Source organism: Callospermophilus lateralis, unplaced genomic scaffold (genome assembly GCF_048772815.1).
Source record: "Callospermophilus lateralis isolate mCalLat2 unplaced genomic scaffold, mCalLat2.hap1 Scaffold_127, whole genome shotgun sequence".
NCBI classification, from domain to species: Eukaryota; Metazoa; Chordata; class Mammalia; order Rodentia; family Sciuridae; genus Callospermophilus; species Callospermophilus lateralis.
In genome coordinates, this window is record NW_027512450.1 from 664,129 (window position 1) to 688,312 (window position 24,184).

General features: G+C 37.3%; 1 protein-coding gene across 1 annotated transcript in view; it reads left to right on the forward strand.

The window, feature by feature from the left end:
- The window catches only part of LOC143387302 (NBAS subunit of NRZ tethering complex-like), a 254,702-nt gene that overhangs the window by 70,753 nt on the left and 159,765 nt on the right, over nt 1-24,184 (forward strand). The window contains 6 exon segments of the mRNA XM_077108062.1: nt 2,583-2,777; nt 7,430-7,615; nt 8,501-8,674; nt 15,295-15,428; nt 20,870-20,932; nt 22,671-22,793. Coding sequence (XP_076964177.1) covers nt 2,583-2,777; nt 7,430-7,615; nt 8,501-8,674; nt 15,295-15,428; nt 20,870-20,932; nt 22,671-22,793 — 875 coding nt within the window.

A 24,184-nucleotide genomic window follows, 5' to 3' on the forward strand; every position in this document is an offset into this window, starting at 1 on the left:
AATGAAGGTATTTCTTCTTAGACCAACCACAGCACTTAAGTGGAAGAAACTCCAGAAACTATAAACATGTGAAGCCATGAAAAGATGATTTGGAAGATGATACAGATCTTGAGTAGTACAGGTCATTTTTCTGTTAATTAGCATCTGTCTTTGGTTAGGTCCAGGGATTCTGAAGGAAGAAAAGGGCTGTGTAGTCCCTGTCTTCACGAAGGTGTGCCCCAGGTGGAAGTGCAGAGTACTATGAAAGACATGGCGGGGCATTGTGGGCAATTCCAGGGGAAGCCTTAACCTTGGTGGAGGTCAGAGAGAATCCCTGTGGGGACTTGAAGAATTTGGAGAACAAGCAGGAATTAGCTCAGTGGAGATATGTTTGGCAGTGAGGAGGGAGTGCTGAAAGGCTAAAGGCAAGGCCCTCTTCAAGAACTGAAAATAAGAAATGTTCTTATTTTTTTATCAGATTTCTGTTGTAAAAAGACTATTACCTGAGGATGTCACAGATTTAGTTTTCAGTTTTGTTGCATTTGAAATGCCAGAAAAATATTTAGGAACAAGCAGCAGGAAGATCTTAAAGCTTCTAAGTGACGTCTGGGTTGCAGGTAAAATATGGTAGTTGAATCGTCTGTGGTCATTTATATTTGTAGAGTTGCAGGGAGACCTGGAGAGAGTACACAGTAAGAAGAGAGCTGGGTTAAGCATTTGGAAGTGCTAATATTTAATGTTGGGTAAAGAGGATATTCTAGCAAAGGTGACCAAAAAGGAGCAGCCGAAAAGATGAAAGGAATCCTGATTGTATGGCTGCTGGAATGAAGGGGAAGCTGATTCCTGAAGGAGACAGCAGTTAAATCCTCTCAGATGGTGTTGACAGGGAAATGGGGAAGGACTGAAAAAAAAGCATCAAAGGAACTCTGAGTTGCTGGTGGCTATTTTTCCCTGCTGAAAAGGGGCAGATTTAAAAAACTGCTTGGAGGAGTGATGTGGCTTTGTGTGTGGGGGGAAAATCCCTGGAAGAATACTAATGAAAATAGGAGGCTAGTTAAGTAAAGGATCATTCCACGCGTGAGACTTAGTGTGGTGCCAGTTACAAGCACAGTGGCTTATCTTGGGTATGTGCCTAAGATGCCCAGGTACTTAGGTGCTTTGTGTCTAATCATGTGCCACACCTGATGGAACCCCCCCCCAATAGTAACTATAAATAAACCAAGTAGCTATTTGGTTCATGCCAGGCAGTGTTGTCTATTTACTTAAATTACTTTGAGTTTTTACAACATTTTGCAGTAGTATTAGCCCCACATTTTAGAAGCAAAGGAATCCTAAGGTAGTATTAGCTAAGTAACTTGCCCAGGGTTTCACAGCTTTCAGTGAGGAATTGTGTTGTGTTGCGTGTTCTGTAGCACACTTATAAGCTCATTTCCTCAACTTTTTTATGGATTATATTTGATATTTTATTATTTTCCAGGTATTGGGGAAAAATATTTTCTCCAGTTTGTTAGTAATACAGTGCGCTTACAATAAAGTACCTTTAAAAATGAGAAGACAGATATCAGTGATATATGTTCTATGCACAAATGTTGATATAGCTCTGAGAAATCTGAAGGATTCCTCAGGAAGTTTTAATGTTATCTATAGAAGTATAGTAGGAAAAGAGAAAAGAGGTGGCAACATTGACCAAAATTATGTGGAACAGTTCTCAATAGTAATTTTGTCAGATGGCTTGTTGACTATTTGGAACAGGAGGAGAAAAACCTCCCAACTTCTGGTCTGTTTTGGGCATTGCTGAGCAGAATGCCATACACAGATTTAGCAAAACACTTTAATATTATGCTGTGCTTCACCTATTTTGTTTATTTTGATGTGTAAACTTTAAATTATGTGTTCTATAAGGACAAATGGTGCCAATATAAGCTCACTTCCTTAAAATCACAATAACCAACCACATGTGTTACCACCTCACTTTAGATGAATGAATGTCCCTAAAGGAACATGGTGTTTTCCTGGTCCATCTGGGGAGTCTAGTTACTTTTGTCTTGTCCCTTAACCATGGAAGGCAGTTGTCTTTGATCATCCTCATAAAAACTCCTTATAATTTGTGGTCCTCATGATGTTATCCCTGTGTGTTCCTTTAAGGTATTGTTCATTTTTCACTATTGTTCATTTGGTGGGGAATGTTACGGAGTAGTCTGTACTGGGCACACACCATGGTGCATTGCTACCATGCCAGGGCCTAGTAGAGGTATATTCCCAAACTAAATGAGGCGTTATTTTATGTTTATGAAAACAAGATTTTGTAATTCCAACTCAAATTGAAGTAGTCTGGGGGAAATTTCCTAACCCAGGCCTGGCTGGCCAGCACAGGTGATTTTGATTTAACCAGTTTGCTTTCCAGGGTGATTTTATTAATACTTATGATTTGTGGCACAAGTGTTTTATGATTTTTAAAATTGGGAAAAACTGTACGAAAATAAATTCTCACAAAGTGTCTCTTCCTGTAAGTATGCAAATACATAAGAAAAAACACATAAGGACCCATAATCCCTTTGTCACCTATTTCCCTCTTTCGCTCATAAAATTATATTTTTTTCTAGCATTCCAATGAGTTGTTAATTGTTCTTTTCGTGATTTGCAGAGTGGTTGTTGAGCCGAGTATCCAAGATGAAAGTGAATTTTTGTATGCCGCGCAGCCTGAGTTACTGAGGTTCAGGACAGCCCAGCTTACAGTTGAGAAGGCTATGGACTGGTATCAGAGCAGAGCAGAAGAGATAGAGCACCATGCCGGGCAGGTGAGGGGAGGACTGCTGCTGCCCAGTAATACTGCAGTGTTGCTGGGTCCTTAGGGCTCAGGGTATGCAATGGATGTGGATAGCAGGGTCAGGAATCATGGAGGTCATTTGCAAGGGATGGAATGAGTGATTCTTATTACTTTTGTTCATTTATTCTTTGCCTGAGAAGTTTTTGTGGCTTTTATTTTGGATTCTTACAGAGCAAATATGTGCAAGAAAAGTTCTAAATCTTTTATAATATAAGCTGCAAATCATTCTGTCCCTGTTTGTCTACGTATTAATTTACTGACATTAATATTAATGTCAGTAAATATTAATAATATTTTTTTCTTCATAGAGTGCTTGACCAGTTCCATTTTACAGTGAGGTAATATGGTTGATTGTGATCTTGCCTTTCAGGAACCCTGTTCAAAGCTGTTTCTACTATTTTCCTTAAAACTATACTCAATTTCTCTTAGGCTTATGGACCTTTATTGAGATCCATAACTACATCAGAGAGGAGGCATGATTCAGAGAGATGAGGATTATACTGAGCTTAAGTTGCTGAATATGAATATTGAGTCTTCCACTAACAGACTTCGTGATTTTGTACCTTATTTGTACCACCTCAATTTTCTCTTGGCATTAGTTCTAGTTCAGAGTTCATGAGAACAAAGAAATATACTTGAGAACATTGAAAATTCTGCCAGTTGGCTGAACTTGATAGTGTAGTATCTGTAATCAGTCATTTTGGAAGCTGAGGCTGGAAGATTGTGAAAAACTGCTTCAAAATTACAAAAGGGGGGCTGCGGATGTAGCTCAGTGGTAGACTGCCTCTGGGTTCAATCTCCAGTACTTCAAAGGAACACTACCACTTGTGCCCCTCCCCTCACCCTAGTTCTGCTAATAATTAAGTGCTCTGTCAAGTCATAGTTGATTTCATCTTAAGAGCAGATTGGTAATTCAGAACAAAGAATGGTAAAAGGCACTTTAAAGGTCTCATTCAGGGTTTGGTCAGTAGCTGACATTTCCTTTCTCCCCACATCCTGGCTTTGGACCTCCACTCCCACCATCAGTCTTTAGTTTGACAGAAAGGTTGATTCTAGAGGTTCTGGCGAGCAATAGCATGTGGGAAGAAAGATGTAGATCCTTGTTTACATTTCTACTTTGTGTATCTAAGAAGGTCCAGTTTTCCACATGGTAGCCATCTTGAATTCCTGCTTCATCTATTTTAGCTTTATAGAAAAATAGTGTGCTACTGTGGAGTTCTATAGACCCTTACTCCTCCCACCAAATTTTCCTTATTGCTAACATCTTGCATTTTAATGGTACATTTGTTACAATTGATAAACCATTCTGTAGTGAATGGATGAACTATGATAGTTCCAGAGAACGGAATATTACTAAAAACAAAAATAAATGAGTTCTCAAACCGTGAAAGACAGAGGAACCTTAAATGTATATTACTAAGTGAAAGAAGCCAATCTGAAATGGCTACCTAGAACATAATTCCACTCTGTTGCATTCTGTAAAATGTTGAATTATAGAATCAACAAAAAGATAAGTGGTTGCCACTGGTTAGAGGAGTAGGCAGAGCACAGAATTTTTAGGGCAGTGAAAGTACTCTTAATGATACTATGAAGGTAGATAAATGTCATTATGCAATTGTCTAAATCCATAGAATGTACAACACAAAATGTGAATCTAATGTTATCTGTGGCCTAAGATGGGATGAGGCATGTTGATAGTGGGGATGGTGTGTGTATAGGAAGTGAGGTGGGGCAGGAGATATATTGGAACTGCAAAGAAGTCGTCTCTCAAAACTAGAAGGGAAAGGTGTTTTCCCCCACAGCAATCCAGCTTTGGAGACAATCTACTAGTGACATATGCTCCTTCCCCCCAAAAAAACAATGAAGTGTTCTGTGTGCTAACAACATAGCTTAAAAAAGAAAGTAAAACTAAATTCTGCATTTTTATAAAACTTGATTTAAAAAAATGGCATTTCAACATGTACAGTCCCTAGAAGGCCACTTACCAAAAATGCACACACTTCCCTTGGTGTCTCCAGCTCCTTCGCCTCTCTGGTCTGTTTTGGCATCTCCATTTTCTGCAGGTTTATTCCCATCCTTGCTGGCCTCAGCTTCTCCCTTCTCTCTCCCTCCTTTTGAGGGTCCTTTTTAGGCTTGGGCCCTGGCTTTGGAGGAGCAGGTTTAGCAGACAACTTTCAGATCTTGGCTTTATCTCCTTTAGCATTCCCTGCAGCCTTTCTCTTGGGCAGGATGGTGACGACAGCGGATGCAGGCGCTGGACGCCTGGACGCAGCTGTATGCAGCTGTGGTCCACCTGGGGTCATTCTTACCGCCTCTTCACTCTGCTCCTGTTTTTGTCTTTAATTTCTCCTCCTTTAAATGGGTTTTACTACCCCTACCCACTTTTAGGGCAGAATGTTCAGATCCTACCTCTTTTATAACTAGAAAAATAAGTTAAATTCATATTCTTTCTGGCTTTTTGTCTTAGCTTCTGGTTTCCATCACATCTCAGCCTAGAAATGGTCACTCTGCTCTTGGTAATCACTTTCTCAGTTTTTGCTTTCTTCTCTATCCAGTCTGAATCCTTCTACAATACTACTCAGGCTAACAGTCCAACTCTTAATATCCAGTTCCCTCTGTTTCTCATGGAAAATCTTGTCCTTTGACACCATTTACTACTTTCCTGAAATCTCTTCTTGGGTGTATGTGACAATATTCCACTGTTTTCTTTTCTCGTCTTAGCAATTTGTCTGCTCCTGAGGCTCACGTTCTTTGGCTTGTCCATTTTCACTATTTCTCAGATTGCTTCTCTAGTCACTAATTCTTGTCTACAAGTGTGGCCCATTCGGATCTTCTCACCTCACACCACTCTGATTTATGTGCTGACAGTTCCCAAGTAGAATGTCCAGCCATGTACATTTACTTCAGCTACGGGTTTGGTTTACTTATTTTTGGATCTGTGTTGGGCCTCTGCACTGAGATAATCCACAAGCTCCTGAGCAGCAACACATTCAGTTCAAGGTTCTCGGTTTTGATGATCCCTTGTGCCCACCCTTTGACTTAAAGGAAAAACCCAAGCCATCATTGTTGACTCCTCTTCCTTACTCATGCTCCTCATCTGGTCTGACCAAACTTCATAGTTTGTTTCCTAATATTGTTTTTCTCCTCTTGAATGACTTCAATTACACTGTCATGGTTTGGCTCCTTGTTATTTTTTTGCCCAGTACATAGAAAGTGTTCAACTAATACTTATCCCACATGAATGAGTGAAGTAGCTAGTGAATGGGTGTGTGAATCAGGATATCTGTCAGGATTCCTCCCATGTTGGCACCTGCAGTTCTCATGACTAGTCTCCCTGTTTTCAGTCCAGGCAATTTCAGTTCATCATCCTGATTAATTCGTCATTCAGTAAATACTATTCCAAAGTGTAAATCTGTTTGACAGGCCTCAGTGGAAAACCTTGGGTCACATTTTGTTTCAGGATAAACTGCAGATTCCTTAGTGTCACACTATCCTCTGATGTGGCACCTTCCTCTTTAGGACTCCAGCCCTCCTGCCCTTCACATCACACCATTCTGTCTGGTGAAGCTAGATGACAGTGCGCTCTGCCTCCCTGCCTCCTGCGCTACTCTCCCTCCCTCTTGTGCTTCACCTCACTAAAACCCATTGGTTCTGCAGCGCCCATTTACAAGTTCCTCATCTGGGAAGCTGCACACCCTCAGGATGGGCTCAGTGCTCTTTGGATCCCCGTCAGTCACAGCACTTGCCTCACTCCTTCCAGCATTGACTGATTCGTTGTTTTTCCTTCCTAGACTGAGGAACCGTTGAAGGTAGAGGCCTCAACTTACTCAGCTTTGTGTTCTTAGTGCTTCTAATGATGTTAACTCACAGTAAGGCCTCAAAAAATAATTTAGTCTAGGAGCCAGAAACTTAGGGTAGTGTGAAAGATCATGGGCATAGGCCATGACAGATGTTTTTCCATGAGTCAGAGAATGTTAATCCATAAATTTTACCAAGGAATGGGACAAATGGCATTCTGTTGAGCCTCTAAAGGAAAATCATTCCTTGCTTTTTATCTGATGAAGCTTAAGTGAATTGAGTCAAATGTTTGTACCAGAGTTAGTTAATCAGCATATATTTATTGCCTTCTGTATGGGAGGCACTGTGGAAGGAAAGTGTCTGAACTGGAAGCTGTGGGGATAGTTGCTCTTCTTGGAAACAGAACTGTGTAGTAAAGTAAGAGTAATTTGGCTTTCTTACTATCTGTTAATTTTTTCCTTCTCCTTGTTAATATGTTATGAGAAACTTAAGATGGTTATCTTTCCTTTAATATCTTTAAAAAAAAATTTTTAGATTTGAACATGAGTGCTTTATTTTTTATGTGGTACTGGGAAACCAACCCAGTGCCTCACGCATGCTAGGTAGGCGCTCTACCACTGAGCCACAATCCCCGCCCCTCCCCACTCATTTAATATCTTTATCCTCAGTATTTCTTGCTGGTTGAGTCTTTTAAGAACTCTGTTTTTATGGTAAAAAATATATTTTTAATGGAATTAAAAAAATGGTCATAAGAATTAGATTCTGTACTAAGTTTTTACTTTAGAATGTCTAAGCTTGGGAACTTACAGTTATTCTCAATTTTAGGTTGACTGTGCATTGTCACTTATTCGACTTGGAATGGAGCGGCATATTCCTGGTTTGCTAGTTCTGTGTGATAATTTGGTCACTCTGGAAACACTGGTTTATGAAGCTGGGTGTGACTTAACCCTAACCTTGAAAGAACTCCAGCAAATGAAAGACATTGAAAAACTAAGATTACTGATGAATGGCGTAAGTTTTATTTTAACATTTTTTAAGCATTCTCTGTACTTTGACTAATACAAGTCTTGAACCAAAAATGAAATGTTCTTCAAACTTGAAAACTGAGTACATAAAGGTTTCCTGATCTTTTTTTTCCCAAAATCAAACGTCATTGCTATGTTAATGAAGTGATGTGAAGCTGTGTTGACTGTTGTGCCTGGCTTGCCTTTTCTCTCTCTCCATTCCTCTATCATCTGTCCCCTCTTTTCCATCCTCCTCTTTCACTCCGACCCTTTTTTTTTTTTTTTTGCTTTTTTTCCCCTGTAAGCAACCCAGTGAAACTTGGTTTGTTTTGTATGTGGGACTCCCCTTATGAGACTTAGGTAGATCTTTTGGGGTAATTAAAAGAAGTGATTGCATAATTTTAGGGATAATGAGTAAAATTATCAGTGTCATTTGAAGTTTTGTGAAGGTGGATATAAAGGAGCAAAATGAAAAGAGGAAAGGAATGGAGGGATTCTGGACTTTTCTAGATGTAGCTCCTTTCCAGACCTCTTTCTCTTCTCCCTCCTTCTGGTCTTGTGCCTTTTCCTCTTGGTCTAAAGTCTCCTCCTCTGCCTGTTCACATATTCTTCCTCTTCCCTCTTCTGGGTATCCTCTTTGCTCTGGAGGATCTCATGACTATGTAGTGGCATGAGCAGATGGGCCACAGTGGTATTGTTGCTGTACCCCTTCCCAGGTAGGTGACTCATTCTTTGATGCCTGTTGGTACACATGTAAGTGGTGACCTGCAGTGTCTGTTTTAGAAAGTATGGCACAGCCTCTGTTTAACATCATCTGACTACTGATAAACTTTAGGACTCGTGTGGGATAATGCAATATTTAATGCTTATGTTTTTTTTAATGTTCTTTCAGTGTTCTGAGGACAAATATGTGACAAGTGCCTACCAATGGATGGTTCCGTTTCTCCATCCTTGTGAGAAACAGTCTCCTGGTGTAGCTAATGAGCTACTAAAAGAATATTTAGTAACTTTAGCTAAAGGGGATTTAAAATTTCCCCTGAAGATATTTCAGCATTCCAAACCAGATGTAAGTAGAAACTCTAACTTAAAATTCCCTGCATTTTTTAAATTTATAGAAATAGGTTTTTTAAAATGAATTTTTATAAAAGACTTTGCGGATAATTCTTTTTATACAGAAAATGGCTGCCTTTCTTTAAAAGTGTTTCAGTAGTGTAGTGTGAAAATTTTTCCAAAAGTTCAGAAAATTGTTTATTTTTATTTGTTTTAAAAGTTTGTGAACTATCTGCTATATGTTGGAAACTGTTAATACCAAGAAGATGAATAGTTGATAGGAATTCAATACCTATCATGTCTCAAGTGTTAAAATATTTAATTAATAATCCTATGAAATAGATACTTTTATTATCTTAATATAGAGGAAAGGAAAGTTGTGATCTGAAGTGATTTGGTACTAGCCCAGGGTTACACAGTAGGTAGAAGAACTTGCATTCAAATACAGTATTGTAACGCCACAACTGTTAACTTTTACATTGTATGATACCACTAATAGGAAATGGTTTCTGCCCTTGAGTACACTCAAATAGTTTATAAAAATCTTTATGCTCTTATATGGTATCTTGTAATTATTCTTAATTACTGTTATATCTACTTATAGAGTACTGTATAACTTTGAATTTCTAAAGGGTTCACATTGGTTGATGATAAAGTCATTTTATTAAGTACAGCATACCTTTACATTTAACAGTGTCTTAATTTAGCCATAGATCAAATATGCTATTTCTAGCGATAGTGCCTCCTTTTCTGTTGAGGGCCACTCAAGCAAGATGGCATGGTCACTTGAGTCCTGACTTTGTAGTAATTTTCAAAACATCATATTTGGGTTCAAGCAGAAAGCATTTCAGACTTTTTCCAATTTAAAATTCGCATTGAGACTATTTTCTTGCCCTATGCTTTGTTCATAAGTCCACTAAGATTTATGGTCATAGAGCAGTATAATAAAATTTTAAAGGAAAAAAATGCTACATTGTACGCTTTTGGTTTCTAAAAGATTTGTCAGAAATATGTCCTTTGGTTACTTAAAATTTTCCATCTTCTCATAAGCAGTCTGCACTTAGTATTCTGGTTTTAAATGTGTGGTGGTTTACTGTGAGCTGAGGTGGGTTGCTTATGACAGCAGAATACCATGTGAGAAGCAGGATAGATTGAATATGAATGTTTTATGAGGAAGAAAGAAGCAACTTTAAATTCTTTCCAGTAATCTTGTTATGCTTCTTCCTCACAGAATCTTGTAAATCCTTGGTTTGTAGTCAGCTTTTTGTTGTTTCTACTCGACAATTTAGCATGAACCTTTTGAATAAACCATACAGTCATTTGCCTTTGTTGAAACATGTGAACATCAAAGCAGAGAAGCTTCAGGGCCTGTGCTTCCAGTCTGCCTCTACAGCCTTGTTTCTCTCCAGGAGAACATGAGACCGTTCACAGTGAACTTCTTGACTCTTCACTCTGTCAGGCTCACTCTTGGCTTTCTGTATTTTATGGCATATTTCCTTTGTTTAGAATGGTGATTCCCCCTTTTCATTCACTTCACAAATAACTGCCTATCCTTCAAGTCCTGCTCTTTTAGATTATCTCTACTGTGAAATCTTCCTCGACTTCTCTGTGCTCTGACAGGTCTTTGTACTTGCTTCTATTATAGCCCTTATCATACTGTGTTGGGATTATTTGTTCATGTTTCTCTTTCTTTCCTTTATTCCTTCTCTGTATGTCATTCATCTCTTTATTACCAGGAAATAGCATGCTGCCTAGTAGTGAACAAGAGCTCCTTTCACTTTGGCAGAACAAATGTAGGAATGAAGGATTGAAACTTGGTTTCATTGGGGGTGCTTTAGATCACTTGTTTATATTTATTTACTTGACTAAGATTGTACTGGGAGTATTGTTTGTATTTCACTTAATTTTTTATGAAAAGAAGGTACTTAGATCTGCCATGAATGATGCACAGAGTATTTTAATAATTTAACAGCAGCAATGGCTTCTGTATCAGACAGCTTAGATCAAGTATGCTGCATTAACAAATGATCTCTGTGTTAATACTGTGCAACAGCAAATACGATTATTCTCACAACTGTCATATCTACTACAGTTGGGCTTCTGCTGTGTTCCATGTGTTATTTACTTGGCAAATGAGGCAGAAAAATTATTTTCTATCCTATGGCCCAGGAAAACAATAGTAGACTCCCAGTGGCTTTTAAAACTTTTGTTGAAAAAGGGGGCTCAAGTTGCTTCCTCATTTTCCCCAGGCACAAGAAAGTCTGATGGCCAAGCCTGACACTAAAGGTCAGAGAAGAGCAATTCTTTCATGGGAAGAGGGAAGCTAATACTTAGGAGCCAGAGTCACAGTGATAAGGAAGGTCTTGAAACTCCTCTGCACCTGCCTAAATCCTTCTAAATCACCTCGTGTACCTCAAAGTTTATTCTACTTTATAACTCCTAAAACACTCTTCTGATTGTAAGCCATTGCTCTGCGACTGAATCTGTCATTGGAAAGTGAAACTTGAGGGGGGCAGTTTTGGGCATTAATGTCATGGGGACACAATCTCCTGCCTTCTCAGTGTTTTCTGTCTTCCAAACTGGTGACTTTTGAATGTGTCTGTACATCAGAACCATGTACACATTAAGAGTTTCTGTGCCTTTTCCAGATACAATGGAGTAGAATTTGGGGGGGTGGGGTCTTGGGTATACTTTTAATAATTTATCCAGTGATTTGGATGGAAAGCCAGGGCTGGGAACCACTGTTTCAAATGTCCTTTCTTTTAACCAATGGGAATTTACTTCTTAGCTTTGTTAAAATACCATCTTTTAAGTTTGTTTCTAATTACATAATTCAGTGGGCAATTTTAGTTTTAAAATTATATTTTCTAATTTAATATTTACTGTAGAATAAAACATAAAGATAGAAATAATGTTGTTTCTGACAGCATCATTGACTAAATGTTCTGAAAATTCTTTTACTCTAAATTATTTAAAATTAGCCATTAAATTATTAAAAATATGTTTACCTGTGGTGCTGAGCTTCAGAGAAAGTAAGGGGAATTCCTGCTGGCCAAAAGTGAAGCAGAAGGAAGTCGGAGAAACTCAGGAGAAGTTAGTGCTTGCGTGGGTGGGGGTGTGGTTTTCTGTTCTACTCCTTACCATGGCGTTGTCAGTGAAAGTGCAGAATAGAAAGCTTCATACCCATGGGCATGTGAAGACCACCAAGAGGTGTGACTGTGCTGGCATGTACTTTTCATTAAAGGGGTGGGGATGGGCAGCCCTCCTAACAGAGCAGTGTTAAGTCAAATCTGTTGTTATCTGTGATAAAACTGGACCTGGTTCTCTTGGTGATAGCAAAAGCAAAACTTCTTTGAGGGACTCATATTTGAACAGATGTGTAAGAATATTACAGATAAATCTTGAAGATGAATTTACAATTCGGTTTTACAAAACCCAAGGAAAATATCTATAGTCAAGATTGAGTGGGCAGAACCTTGCTCCCCTTCCACTCTGATAATAGATGATCAGATATAGGTTACAAAATACATATTTTCAGTCCTTAAGATATGAGGAAAGAAACAAAGACATGAGAAGGAATGGAGAAACTGAAAAAAATTAGCTGAGATTTGAAAATAAGCCATTTAGAACTTATAGAATTGAAATTGTAATAAAAGCAAAAATTTAAATGGAGGAATTCAAAGGAATTGAAGACAATTTAAGAAAGAATTGAAATTTGGAACACAATTATCTGCAATGTAGAACATAAAGTGAAAAGACATGGAGAATAGGCAGGGCAGGTCTGATGTAGGACTAGCAAGACTTCTAGGAAGAGAGTCTGATGGTCTGTCCATGTCCTAGTAGAGTGTTGTTTTAATTATACAGAATTGGGAGTATTTATTTTTGGTACTTGGGATTGAACTCGGGGGCACTCATCAACTGAGCCACACCCTCAGCCCTATTTTGTATCTTATTTAGAAACACGGTCTCACTGAGTTGCTTAGTGCCACGCTTTTGTTGAGTCTGGCTTTGAACGCGAGATATTCCTGCCTCAGCCTCCTGAGCCAATGGGAGTACAGGCATGTGCCTCAGTGCCTGGCTGGAGTATGTCTAATGTCTGATAAGGATAGTATTCCTTTGTAGTTTTTTTTCCCAACTAATTTTTTAAGCTATTCTTGGATTTTTTTTTCCATTTAAACTTTGGTATCAGCTTGTCTAATTTCCTGACAGCTTATTTGTATTTCCTTGTGATTATATTGAATCTATAAATTAACATAGGGAGATTACTATATTAATGTTCAATCACCCTCTTCAAAAGTAGGATATTTTATTCTATTTGTTTGCCTTTTTAAATGTTTCAGGAGTGGTTAAAATTTTTGATGTTTTGCATATTTTTTTGTTCAATTTATTCCTAAGTTTTTAATTTTCTGTCCCTCTTACAAAGTGAAGTTTTCTCTTCCCTCATTTCTTGTTTTTTTTTTTTTTCACGTGTGAATATGAAAGCTCTTTATAGCTGCGTGTGAAGTTTGTATTCTTCCTCACTGACTTCTTATATTGCTTGACTTTCTGCTGTTTTCCTTTTCTAGATGTAGCTTCTTTCCAGACCTCTTTCTCTTCTCCCTCCTTCTGTTCTTGTGCCTTTTCCTCTTGGTCTAAAGTCTCCTCGTCTGCCTGTTCACATATTCTTCTTCTTCCCTCTTCTGGGTATCCTCTTTGCTCTGGAGCCAATGGTCTGGATTTGAATCGTGACTTTGCCACTTCCTAGCTTTACAAGCATGAGCAAATCATTTGATCTCTCGGCACTTTGGTTTTCCCTTAATGTACAATGGAAATAAGACTAGCAATAATCTTAGAGGGTTGTTATGAGGATTTATAAATTAATGCATGCAAGCACTTAGAAGTGGAAGCTGGCACAAAATAAGAAACCAAGAAAAGTTATTTTTGTTAATTTATAATAATACTCATTTTTATTCTCTTGTCCTTTTGTTACCAGTTAATCACTTTGTAACTCTGGGCAGTCCTTTGTCAGATATTAGTACCAACTTAATGACAATAAGTGTTTTCTTAATACCTGTGGACATGTATGTAAATCTTTTGACTCAGCTGCTTTAGAAAACTTTGTTTCCCTGGTAACCTTGAATTTTTTTTTAAATTTGCATCCATTAATTTGAGTTTTTTTTTAATTAAGCAATAGAAATTTATTTCCTATAGCTCTGGAGACTTAAAGTTCAAAATTGAGGTACTTGTAAGGTAGATTTCATTCTGAGCCCTATGCTCATGGCTTATAGTTGGCTACCATTGTCCTGTGGTTACCTGTGCTTTGTGCTTGCAAGAAAGAGGAAGGAAGGTGTGCACCCCTTGAGGGTTAGGGCGTCAACATTAGGGGGAAGTGAGGGACATACTTAAGTCCATAGTGCCCCCTATAGAGAGGTAATGAAAAATTGGGAGTAGTTAAACTATTGAAAACTCAGGCTGAACAACAGAAGGCTTCTTTGGCAGCTGTCAAAGAAAGTTCCATCTTCTGCAGTGGGGGTGGGAGAGCAGGGTAAGCTGAAGACCAGGGCCTGGGGGTGCAGCTCAGTGGTAGAATGTTATTAGCATGTAGGAGGGAGACCCTGGGTTTAATCCCCAGTAGAAACAAATATTGACTTAAGTTTTCTAAGAAAATGCCTTTGTTAGGCAGCTCTTCCCATCACTTTCCCATCTGTTTTGTGTATATTGGTGAGTTTCTACTAAAATGCTGAAATGCAAGAGATCATTATTACAGAAATTATCCTAAACTTACTTTTTGTTGAAAACAACTCTAAAGAAAGTAGTTTCAGTCTTTCATTTGGTTTCTGTGGTGGTAAAGTGTAAGTGCTCTGCATGTATTTATTTACTTAATTCTCTCAAGCTTTCATTGTAGTTTCTGTGTTGATAATGTCTTCCACATTTAATAGTTGATTTAGCCTTCACTACTTTCTTTTAGGAAGGTGTTGTTAATATTTGTTTTATAGAGGAGTAAAACAAGGATCAAATCGGTTATTTTTGTGTATCAGAAAATACTGCAAGAATGGAAATCTGTGGTTTGCAGGGAGAAATGATGTATTCTGTATAGAAGGTGGCCTGAAGTGGTCATTTTTCTGCATCAGAAATAGATTGTTATGTGGTTTGTGTACAACTACATTACAGTTGGACTTCTGAACAGAATGTCAGTACTGTGTAGTTAAATGAATAATGTATAATACATACTGAAAAAAAATAATAGATTCTAGCATTTTTAAATATTAGTTAAGGAATTTTATGTTTTTGTAATTGGAACCCAAAGAATTTGGCTCCAGGGTTAGAAATGTTATTTTTAATGAATTGCCTTTTCAGTTCACTGTGCTTTTCCTCTCTGCTTTATCTTGAAAGGGTCATAAATTGACAAGTCTGTTTTCAGCAGATGCAAAGCTTATGGGTTACAAATTATCTTTTCTAGCTGATTCTGTAATTAAAATGTGATTTCATTTAGAATTATTAAAGACCCCAAAGTCTTTAAGCTGAACAAAAATCAAGATTTGTTTCTGTGGCTGATTAATTGCACTATTTAATATTCTATTGGCAGTGGTACTGGGCTAGGGAGAAACAGACTGTGAATCTATTGACATTTAGTATAAAATGCTTTATTTTTTCTAGCTGAAGCAAAAAATTATTCCTGATCAGGATCAGCTGATGGCAATATCGCTAGAGTGCATCTATAACTGTGAACGAAATGATCAACTCTCTCTTTGCTATGACATCTTAGAATGTCTGCCACAAAGGGGATATGGGTAAGAGTCCACAGGCCAATCTTACTGTCCTTTGATTCTAACATTTAAAATGAAAATATTGCTTCCCCAAATATTCATCATAGAGAATTTTTGGAATGTGAAAGAAATACAAAGAGAAAAATAAAATCATCTGCAATCCTGTTGTATAGAGCTAAACTCATGTTCTTCTACCATTATATGGGAAGTTCTAGTACATTTTATACTACTATAATTACAACTAAGTTATATAATTTTGTTAAACTTGATAATTATCTGTTAAAAAATAAAAATGCCATCACCACAAAAAATTCTTTTTAGCTGGGTGTGATGTGGTGGCACATGCCTTTAATCCTAGTGGCTCAGGAGGCTACGGCAAAATAAAAAAACGGAGATGTGGCTCAGTGGTTGAGTGCCCCTGGGATCAATCTCTGGTATCCCCCACCCCCAAAATCTTTTCATTAGTGGATTGGTACTGATTGATTTTGTTTTCAGTTGTGTTTTAATTGTCATATTTATCTGCTAAAAGTGTATTTATTCTATGAATTGTTCTTGGTGCTTACCTGTGTTAGTCCTCAGGGGACCTGTACTAGTGATGGATGAATGTGTATAATTTTTAAGTACTTTCACGTTTAAATGGAATCTTCTATATGTGCTTTTTGATTATTGAGTTGGATGCAAATTGTAAGTCACGTAACAGTCATTCCTTTAATCTTTTTTTAAAATCTACCGTATAATACAATTTTTACATCTGGAAAAGAATTCACGTTGCTTACAACACTTGAAAGAGCAGGAAGGGAAAGTCAGCAGGCCTGTTCTAAGCTTTGTAACTTCAGTCTTTTAACCTCTTGTCATTAATTTTCTTATTTGCAAGATAAGATACTTAAACAGGAAAGCTCCTTATCCATTTTCTCTATCCTTATCTGTTTCTTGTCTTTTCTAGAAAATATTTTTTATGAAAGTAGACACCTGTTTTGCAATTCACCATGAAATAATTATCATGTAGTCATTAATAGTACTGAAATCAGATGAAAAATCAATGGTAAAGCAATATACTAAAACATTATCCCAGCGACTATTTTTCTTTTATTTTTAAAGGTGAAATTTACATTTATAAAGGCAAGGTCTGACTGCCATTTTCCTAGCCACCTTAGCCAGGCTGGCATCACTTATAGTCAAATAACCTGACATCGAATGTCTGTCTTCTGATGTGCTGCAGCATGAAGAACCTGGTGTTTCAGTGCCCTGAGGAGTAATTGTGCTAGATTTGTTCACTCTGGATCTATCACTTTTCGGCCAAACTTCTATAGTTGAAACAGGAACTAGAAAGACAATTTAAATAGGCATGAAGAAAATAGTAAGGTCAATCTAGAATATGGAACTTTCTGCAAGTTAGTTGGTCTTTTCCCTAAAGAAAGTTCTTATTGAAAAGAAGTGAGGTGCTGTTGTAAAATACAGGAGTCCAGAGGGACACGATCCCCTCTTAATTTTTAAAAACGATGTAATGTATGAACACAGTTGAAACCAGGCAATTTAAGACTGATAGTAGACAACTGTTCATGGCCTCCTTTCTTCATCCTTAATACCTGCCTTCATAAAAGCATATAACTTTCATAATTTTTATTATGTTAATATTATGCTTGTTGTTAATATTGCAATTTTAGGTCATTCTTGGTATGCTTTTATGGAAATGCTTTCCTTTTTCTGTTTGTATTCCTATTTTTTTGTCATTACAATTATGCAATTGGGCTGGGGATGTGGCTCAAATGGTAACACGCTCACCTGGCATGCGTGCGGCACTGGGTTCGATTCTCCACCACATAAAAATAAAAGATGTTCACTGAAAAACTGAAAAATAAATGTTAAAAAATTCTTTTCTCTCAAACCCCCCCCCCCACAATTATGCAATATTGTTTATACAGAGTTAGGTGTTTTTGTTTCCTTTTGATTCAAGTTTGTTTTCCCTGGATTGGGTAATCTCCTATTCTTTGTCCTTTAATCTTTCTAATACCATGATCACACTCTTCCAGTAGGTAGAAGGCTAGACTGTGCAATTTAGGTGCACGATCTTTTTCCTGCAAGGTCTGAAGATATTGCTCTTGTCTCCTCCAGGTTTTTGAGAAGCCCAGTGCTATTCTGAATCATAGTGCTTTACGTGTGGTTTTCTTCCTTTTTACAGGGTTTACTATCTTATCCTCGTCCTTAGTGTTCTGAAATACCTTAAAAATGTTTTCTTGCAAGTCTGCATTTATTGTGTTGTTCATTGACTAATCTACTCCATTCTGGAAGCTCATAACTTTCAGTCCTGTGGGGAATATATTTTTTTCCTTAACGAGTTTATTTGTACTTTTCTCCTAAAATTCCTGTTTTTCAAAAGTTAGATCTGTGAATTTTGTTATTTAACTGTAGCTCTCATTTAAGACCTTTTACTGCCCTTTTCATTGTGTTTCTCACCTTTGATCTGGGATATTTCTTTAGTTTTATTTTATAATTCAGTTTTTTGAATTTTAAAATTTGTTTTTACCTTTTTAACTTAAATTCTAAGAACTTGTTCATTTAAAAAAAAAAATCCCCATCTTGTTTCACAGATGCATGGATACATGTTCTTCTGCTATCTTTGATCCTCACCTCAGTTTCTGGTTCTTCTTATTGTGTTTATGCCTTTACTCTTAGGAATGTTTTTCTGTTTTTATTCTTGATGAGTAATTTATAGTTAAAGCCCTAAACAGCTGATTGGAAGCCTTGTATTCGTAGAGAGCAGGCTTGTTTCTAGGTGAACCTTACCTTAACGTGGTCAGGAAGGGATATTTAAATGGGTGAGACCCTAAAATGCTAACAAGTGTGTTTTATCTTTTTTTAATCTTTTTTGTTTTATCTTTCATCTTTTAACTCAGAATAGTCCCTCTTTTCCGCCCTTTCCATCTACATGTCTTGTACTTTTTAGTACTGGGGTGTGCCTAATCCAGTTGTCTACAGTATGAAGTCCCTCTGTTCTTCCAGGTGTGGAAGAGTGTACTGCCTGTGTGAGATAAAAGGACTATAACTGGTGTGCACGAGTGTGCTTATGTTTTCAGAAATACCTGCTGCTTCCAGCCCTTGGCATTCCTTTTTCTGCATGTGTGCTGGCTTTCCATTCTTCTTGCAGTTGTTACTTCTCTGCTTAATGTCTATAGCCACCTAATTTGCATCTCCAGATTTTCTGTGCATCTCTTATCCACTGCTGTCTCCTTTCTCTCTCTGTTCCTTGTGTGTACACCCCCAGTTCCTTTTGCTGTTTCACTTACCGTCTTTTAAATGGAGTTTGGAAAGGAGTAGAGATAAATGTAGAGTTCCTTCTGTCATATTTAATTGGAAGGCCTTTTAGCTCTGTTTCTGCAGTTCTATGATCTGGGTTGCCAGTCTTGTCTCAGTTTTCATTTTTTTAGAGAAGTGATATATCTTACATTCTGCCTGTTAGGTTACATTGGTGATTTGTACATCTCGGTCATTCCTTTCTCTTTGTCAAAGTTCTAAGTTTTCTGACCATTAAGAAAGGATCTCAGCATTTATCCTGTTAATGGTAAAGCTGGATGGAGGTCGAGTAGTACTGAGTACCTCCCTTCTTCAGTTGGGCTTGGGCATCTTTGTGTAGGGAACTTGGTATTACTTAGACCTATGCGAGTATGGCCAGTCTCTCCTTCACATCCTTGGTAAAGAATGGCAGTATATAGCAAGTATGCCTCTAACAGTCATGTCCTTCAGTAGGCAGCAAAAGGCAGGTAAAATGGATTGTATTATAGACATTTTGCAGCAAAGTGTTATTACCCACAGTTTAAAAACTTCAGTGTGAAGGATTTTAGAATTTGCTTCTATACAGGGCAACGTGATGCAGAGGCTACTCCCTAACCTGTTTTTCAGAGAGTAAGTCCTTGAAGGATTTCTGCTTCAATGAGCTGGGTGGGAAACTCGGTGGTTCTCAGCTTGATGCCTCCTGTCTTGGTCCTAAGTGAAGTAGACCAAATCATTGAAAAGAATAATCACTTATTCAATGTCAATTCATAAAGGAAGTACACTTTGTTCTTTGGTATCTATGACTATGCTACAGAATGATAATTTTAAAAAGATTATTGCAGAAGGTGTACATTAATGAAAGTTAGCTCTGACGAATGACTTTAGGTAGTCTATACCTGACTGCTCACTCTCGTTTGAAGCCTAAGAAGGCAGTGTAATCTCAGAAAGTTGCACCGAATAGTTGTCAAATAGAGTTACACCAGGGAGATCAATCATTTTAAAAATAATAAGGCTTTATGTTCAAGTTGGAACTTTTGCTGAAATTCAGGGCACTGTGGGAAGGCACTGAGAGTGTCAAGTTGGGACTCTCAACAGAGTTGTGAGGAGCACTTACTGTCATGTAGGGTGAAAGTGTTTATAGCAATTGCTAGGTTTTTCTGCCAAATCCGTGTTCCCTTGATGTGTTGTGCCACGTTTCCTTTTCTCTACCAGCCACAATTTTATTGACTTGTGTGCCTTTTCCTAATAATATTTCTAGTTCCCACTCACTGGCTTCCACAGAAAGACTTGCTTTCCTGTCTTTACTGCCTGCCAGTGATTCTATCAAATGGTGGTTCTTCTCCCTGGTTCTTCACCACTGAGGTGGATGGGATTCCTGATGGGGTGGAATGATTTTGTGTGAGAGCTCCTCCTTGTATATGGAATGCTAATGAGGATATCTTAGGGAGGCCACAGATGTTGTCAGGCCTTGTTGAAAGCCAGTATGTGGAGCCTTGCTCCTTATCTGATGTATTAGGTTTTTGTTTTTTATTTAATTGTAGTTGTGTATGGGCAACATGCCTTTATTTGTATGCAGTTCTGAGGATGTAATCCAGTGCCTCATACATGCTAGATAAGTGCTCTGCCACTGAGCTAAGCCCCAGCCCCCTGATTTATAGTTCTTCTCCAATTAATTTAAATTCTATTCTTTCTTTTCTTTTCTTTTTTGCCTTGAGTCAGAACTAAACCAAAAATACCTTAGAAAGTAGTTACTCCTGTTTGGCTAATCTGTTACGGAGAATGTTGACCTACTCTTGTGTCTTTTTATTTATTTATTTTGTGGGGGCGCAGGGGTTGTATTAGAAATTGAACTCAAGGGCTCTCAACACTGAGCCACATCCCCTACCCTATTTTGTATTTGGAGACAGAGTCTCCTGAATTGCTTAATACCTCGCTTTTTGCTGAGGCTGGCTTTGAACTCAGTCGGCCTGCCTTCTGTCTCAGCCTCCCGAGCTGCTGGGATTACAGGCATAATCTATAGACTCAAGAAAACTATTGAATGAATTTAGGAGTTAAGCCTGAACTTTTATTTGGACAGTATGTTACATATGAAACAGAAGAGAAGCATGCTCTTAGACCACTGAATTGGGTGGTATGCTTTATTAAAGACCCACTATTAAGACTTAATTTTAATTTTTGTTCTTTCACTTCTTTAGTCATAAGACAAAGATGGCCACAACTCTTCATGACATGGTAGACCAACTGGAACAAATTCTCAGGTGAGAAAAATGAAGTCTTTTGGTTCTGTGCCAAGTAAGTGGGACTATTCAAGAAGTGTGACCCTAAGCCAGCCTTTTAGTCATTATTTCTCCTTTCACCTTGTATTTTTTTTTTGTTTTTTTTTTGGTTTTTTTTTGAGTGAATCTCCCCAGTGATGAATGTACAGCTGCCTTGTTACAGTAGAATGGAAGAATAGTAAGGAGGCATGGGATTATAGACTGATGAGCCTATATTCAAATCTAGACCTTTCTGCTCTGTGATCTTTGAACTTGTGGTTTCCTTGTTTTTAGTTACTGAACTCGTGGAATTTGGGAATTAATACTATATGAAGCATTTAAAGTCCTTTAAACATAACAGGCACAAAAGAAATGATAATTTCTGGAGCAAGTATTGCATCTGACTTTTTTTGGGTACAATATATTTAATTAGATCAAATTGCTAGAACCTTCATATTACTTGAATAGTTTTCTTTACTGTTCTGAGGAAACATTGAGTTATTTGAGATTGGAACATTCTTAATTTGCCATTTAAGAAGTCAATATTGTTAGTGTTTATGTGTATGTAAAAATGTAACTTTAAAATATTTCAAATAAAATGTTAAGAATAACATTGTTCTTTCAATGTGTAATTATAGAAATTATAGATAATAACACCACTTTAGTAGTGGTAATATGTATGGTAAAATATAATTTGGAGTTCAGTAATTTTATTCACTCAAATTAAGGGTCTTTAGGGTAAACATTTTAAGCTGCACTTAAGGGAACAGAATGTTTTGTGTACCATGTATGAGTTAAATGAAGAATTAACTGTTCATTTTTCTCAGGACCTCCATTTATTATTAGCTTGATTCTTATTATTCTATGTTCTGAAAATTATACAGTTGTATTTCTTACAGAATGTTTAATAAATCAAGTACTTCCTATTACAAGTTGACTTTTCACTACTCCTTTTATCTGTTTGCCTAATGAAACCTAGAAAAGATATTTCACTGAGATACAATGAAATAGTCATAATTTATTTACTGCATGTTTGTGGCCCTTATGGTACCAGTACCTCAAGAAAACAGTAGTATCCTATAGGTCTCTGGATGATGCTTAGGTCTTATTTTTAATGTGTGTGTGGGTGTTTTTTTTTGGCGGGGGGGGGCGGTGGTGGGTACTGGGATTGAACTCAGGGGCACTTATCCACTGAGCCACATTCCCAGCCCTATTTTATATTTTAGAGACAGGGTGTCACTGAGTTGCTAAGCGCCTCGCCATTGCTGAGGCTGGCTTTGTACTTGTCATCCTCCTGTCTCAGCCTCCCACGCTGCGTGTGACACTGTGCCTGGCCGTAGGTCTTATTTTAAAATAAATTTTTAGTCTTGTTGTCCCTCACAGCTACAAATCATAGAATTGTTAACAAACGAGTTAAAATTGGGCAATGAAATTATATATTTGGTTTGTTTTACTGATTTGTGTTATTATGGTAGAGGGAAATTGCTAAAATAATTTTGAAATAAAAATGCCCTTTTAAAAAAATATGCTTTAGTCCAGGTATATTCTAATGAAAGTCAGCGGGGAAAATAAGATTTGAAATATAATGAGCTTTGTTTTTCTTAAATTAAAATATAAAACTGGATCATATTGTGTGATGTGCTTTGTTTTTATACTAGAACTTAAGTATTTGTATGTTTAAGATTCTTAGAGTCCTTTTGTTTGGCAGCAAGATTTTAAATAATTCTTTTTTCACTTACAGTGTGTCAGAGCTTTTGGAAAAACATGGACTTGAGAAACCTATTTCATTTGTTAAGAACACTCAGTCTAGCTCTGAAGAGGCTCGCAAGCTGATGGTTAGATTGACAAGACACGCCGGTCGGAAGTGAGTCGTTAAAACTCATACACATATACAGTTTGATAAGGTTTGACATATATATGCTCATGAAACCATCAGTATTGTCAGGTTCATGAATATATTCATTCCCCTTAAGGGTTTGCTATTGCTTCTTCACGATCCATTCCTGCCAGCTTCTCTTCATCAAGTCCACATTCCCTTACAAGGTCAGATCTGCTTTCTGTCCCTTTACATGTTACTTTACATTTCCTAGAATTTTGTGTAAATGAATCATCTGTATTTTGTGGTGGTTATTTGACATCTTTTACTCAGCAGAATATTTTGATTCATTCAGTAGCCCATTCATTTTTATTTGCTGAGTAGTATCTCATTGCTTGGATTAATCTCACCTTATTTAACTATTCTATTAGTGGACATTTGGATGGTTCAAGTTTTGACTTTCACAAATATATCTGCTGTAGATTATAGATTTCAATTTCTCTTGAATAAATACATAAAGGTGAACTGCAGAATCATGGTAGGTAGATGGTTAACTTGGGAGAGGGGGCCACCTGCCAAGCTGTTTACCAAAGTATTTGTATCGTTTTATTTTTTTAACCAGTCTTGTAGGAGAGTTCAGCTGTTCTACATCCTCATCAATACTTAGGATTGGTCAGTTTTGTTAAGCTCAGTTATTTTAATAGGTATGTGGTAGTATCTGATTTTGGTTTAGTTGCATGTCTTTAATAATGTTGGGGATCCTTTTATAGGCTTATTTGACAAGTCTCTCTTTTCAGGTTTTTTTCCTCCTTTGGTACTATATATTGAAACCAGATGTGCTTTATCACTGAGTTAAATCCATAATCCTTTGTAAAAAAAATTATTTTGAGAAAGGGTCTTGCTAAGTTGTCTAGGGCCTTGCTATTGCTGAGGCTGGCTTTGAATTTGATTCTCCTGCCTCAGCCTCCTGAGCTGCTGGAATTACAGGTGTAATTCAGGAGGGGCTTATTTTTTTTTTTAAAATCGTGTCTTCGTTTTTTTTTTTTTAAATATATTCAGGATACATGCTCCTTGTTAGACATATGCTGTGTAATCTTTTCTCCCCTTGGGCCTTATCTTTCCATTCTCTTATTTGTCTTTTTAAAAGCATATTTTTAAAAATCAATTGGTGGTTCTTGAATATTGCTTTTGTTTTCATATCTAAAAAATATTTGCCACAGAGTTTTATATTTACATTTTATAGCAGAATCTTTAGTTGTATGTTTATTTTTAGGTTCATGATGCATTTTAAGAGTTTACTTTTATTGTTCAAAGTATGCATCACATTGGAATGAATTTTTGGTGCTAGGAGTCAAACCTAGGGCCTCATACACACTAGGCAAGGAGTCTACCATTGAGCCACGGTCCCAGCCCTCACATCTGAGTGTTAACCACACTAC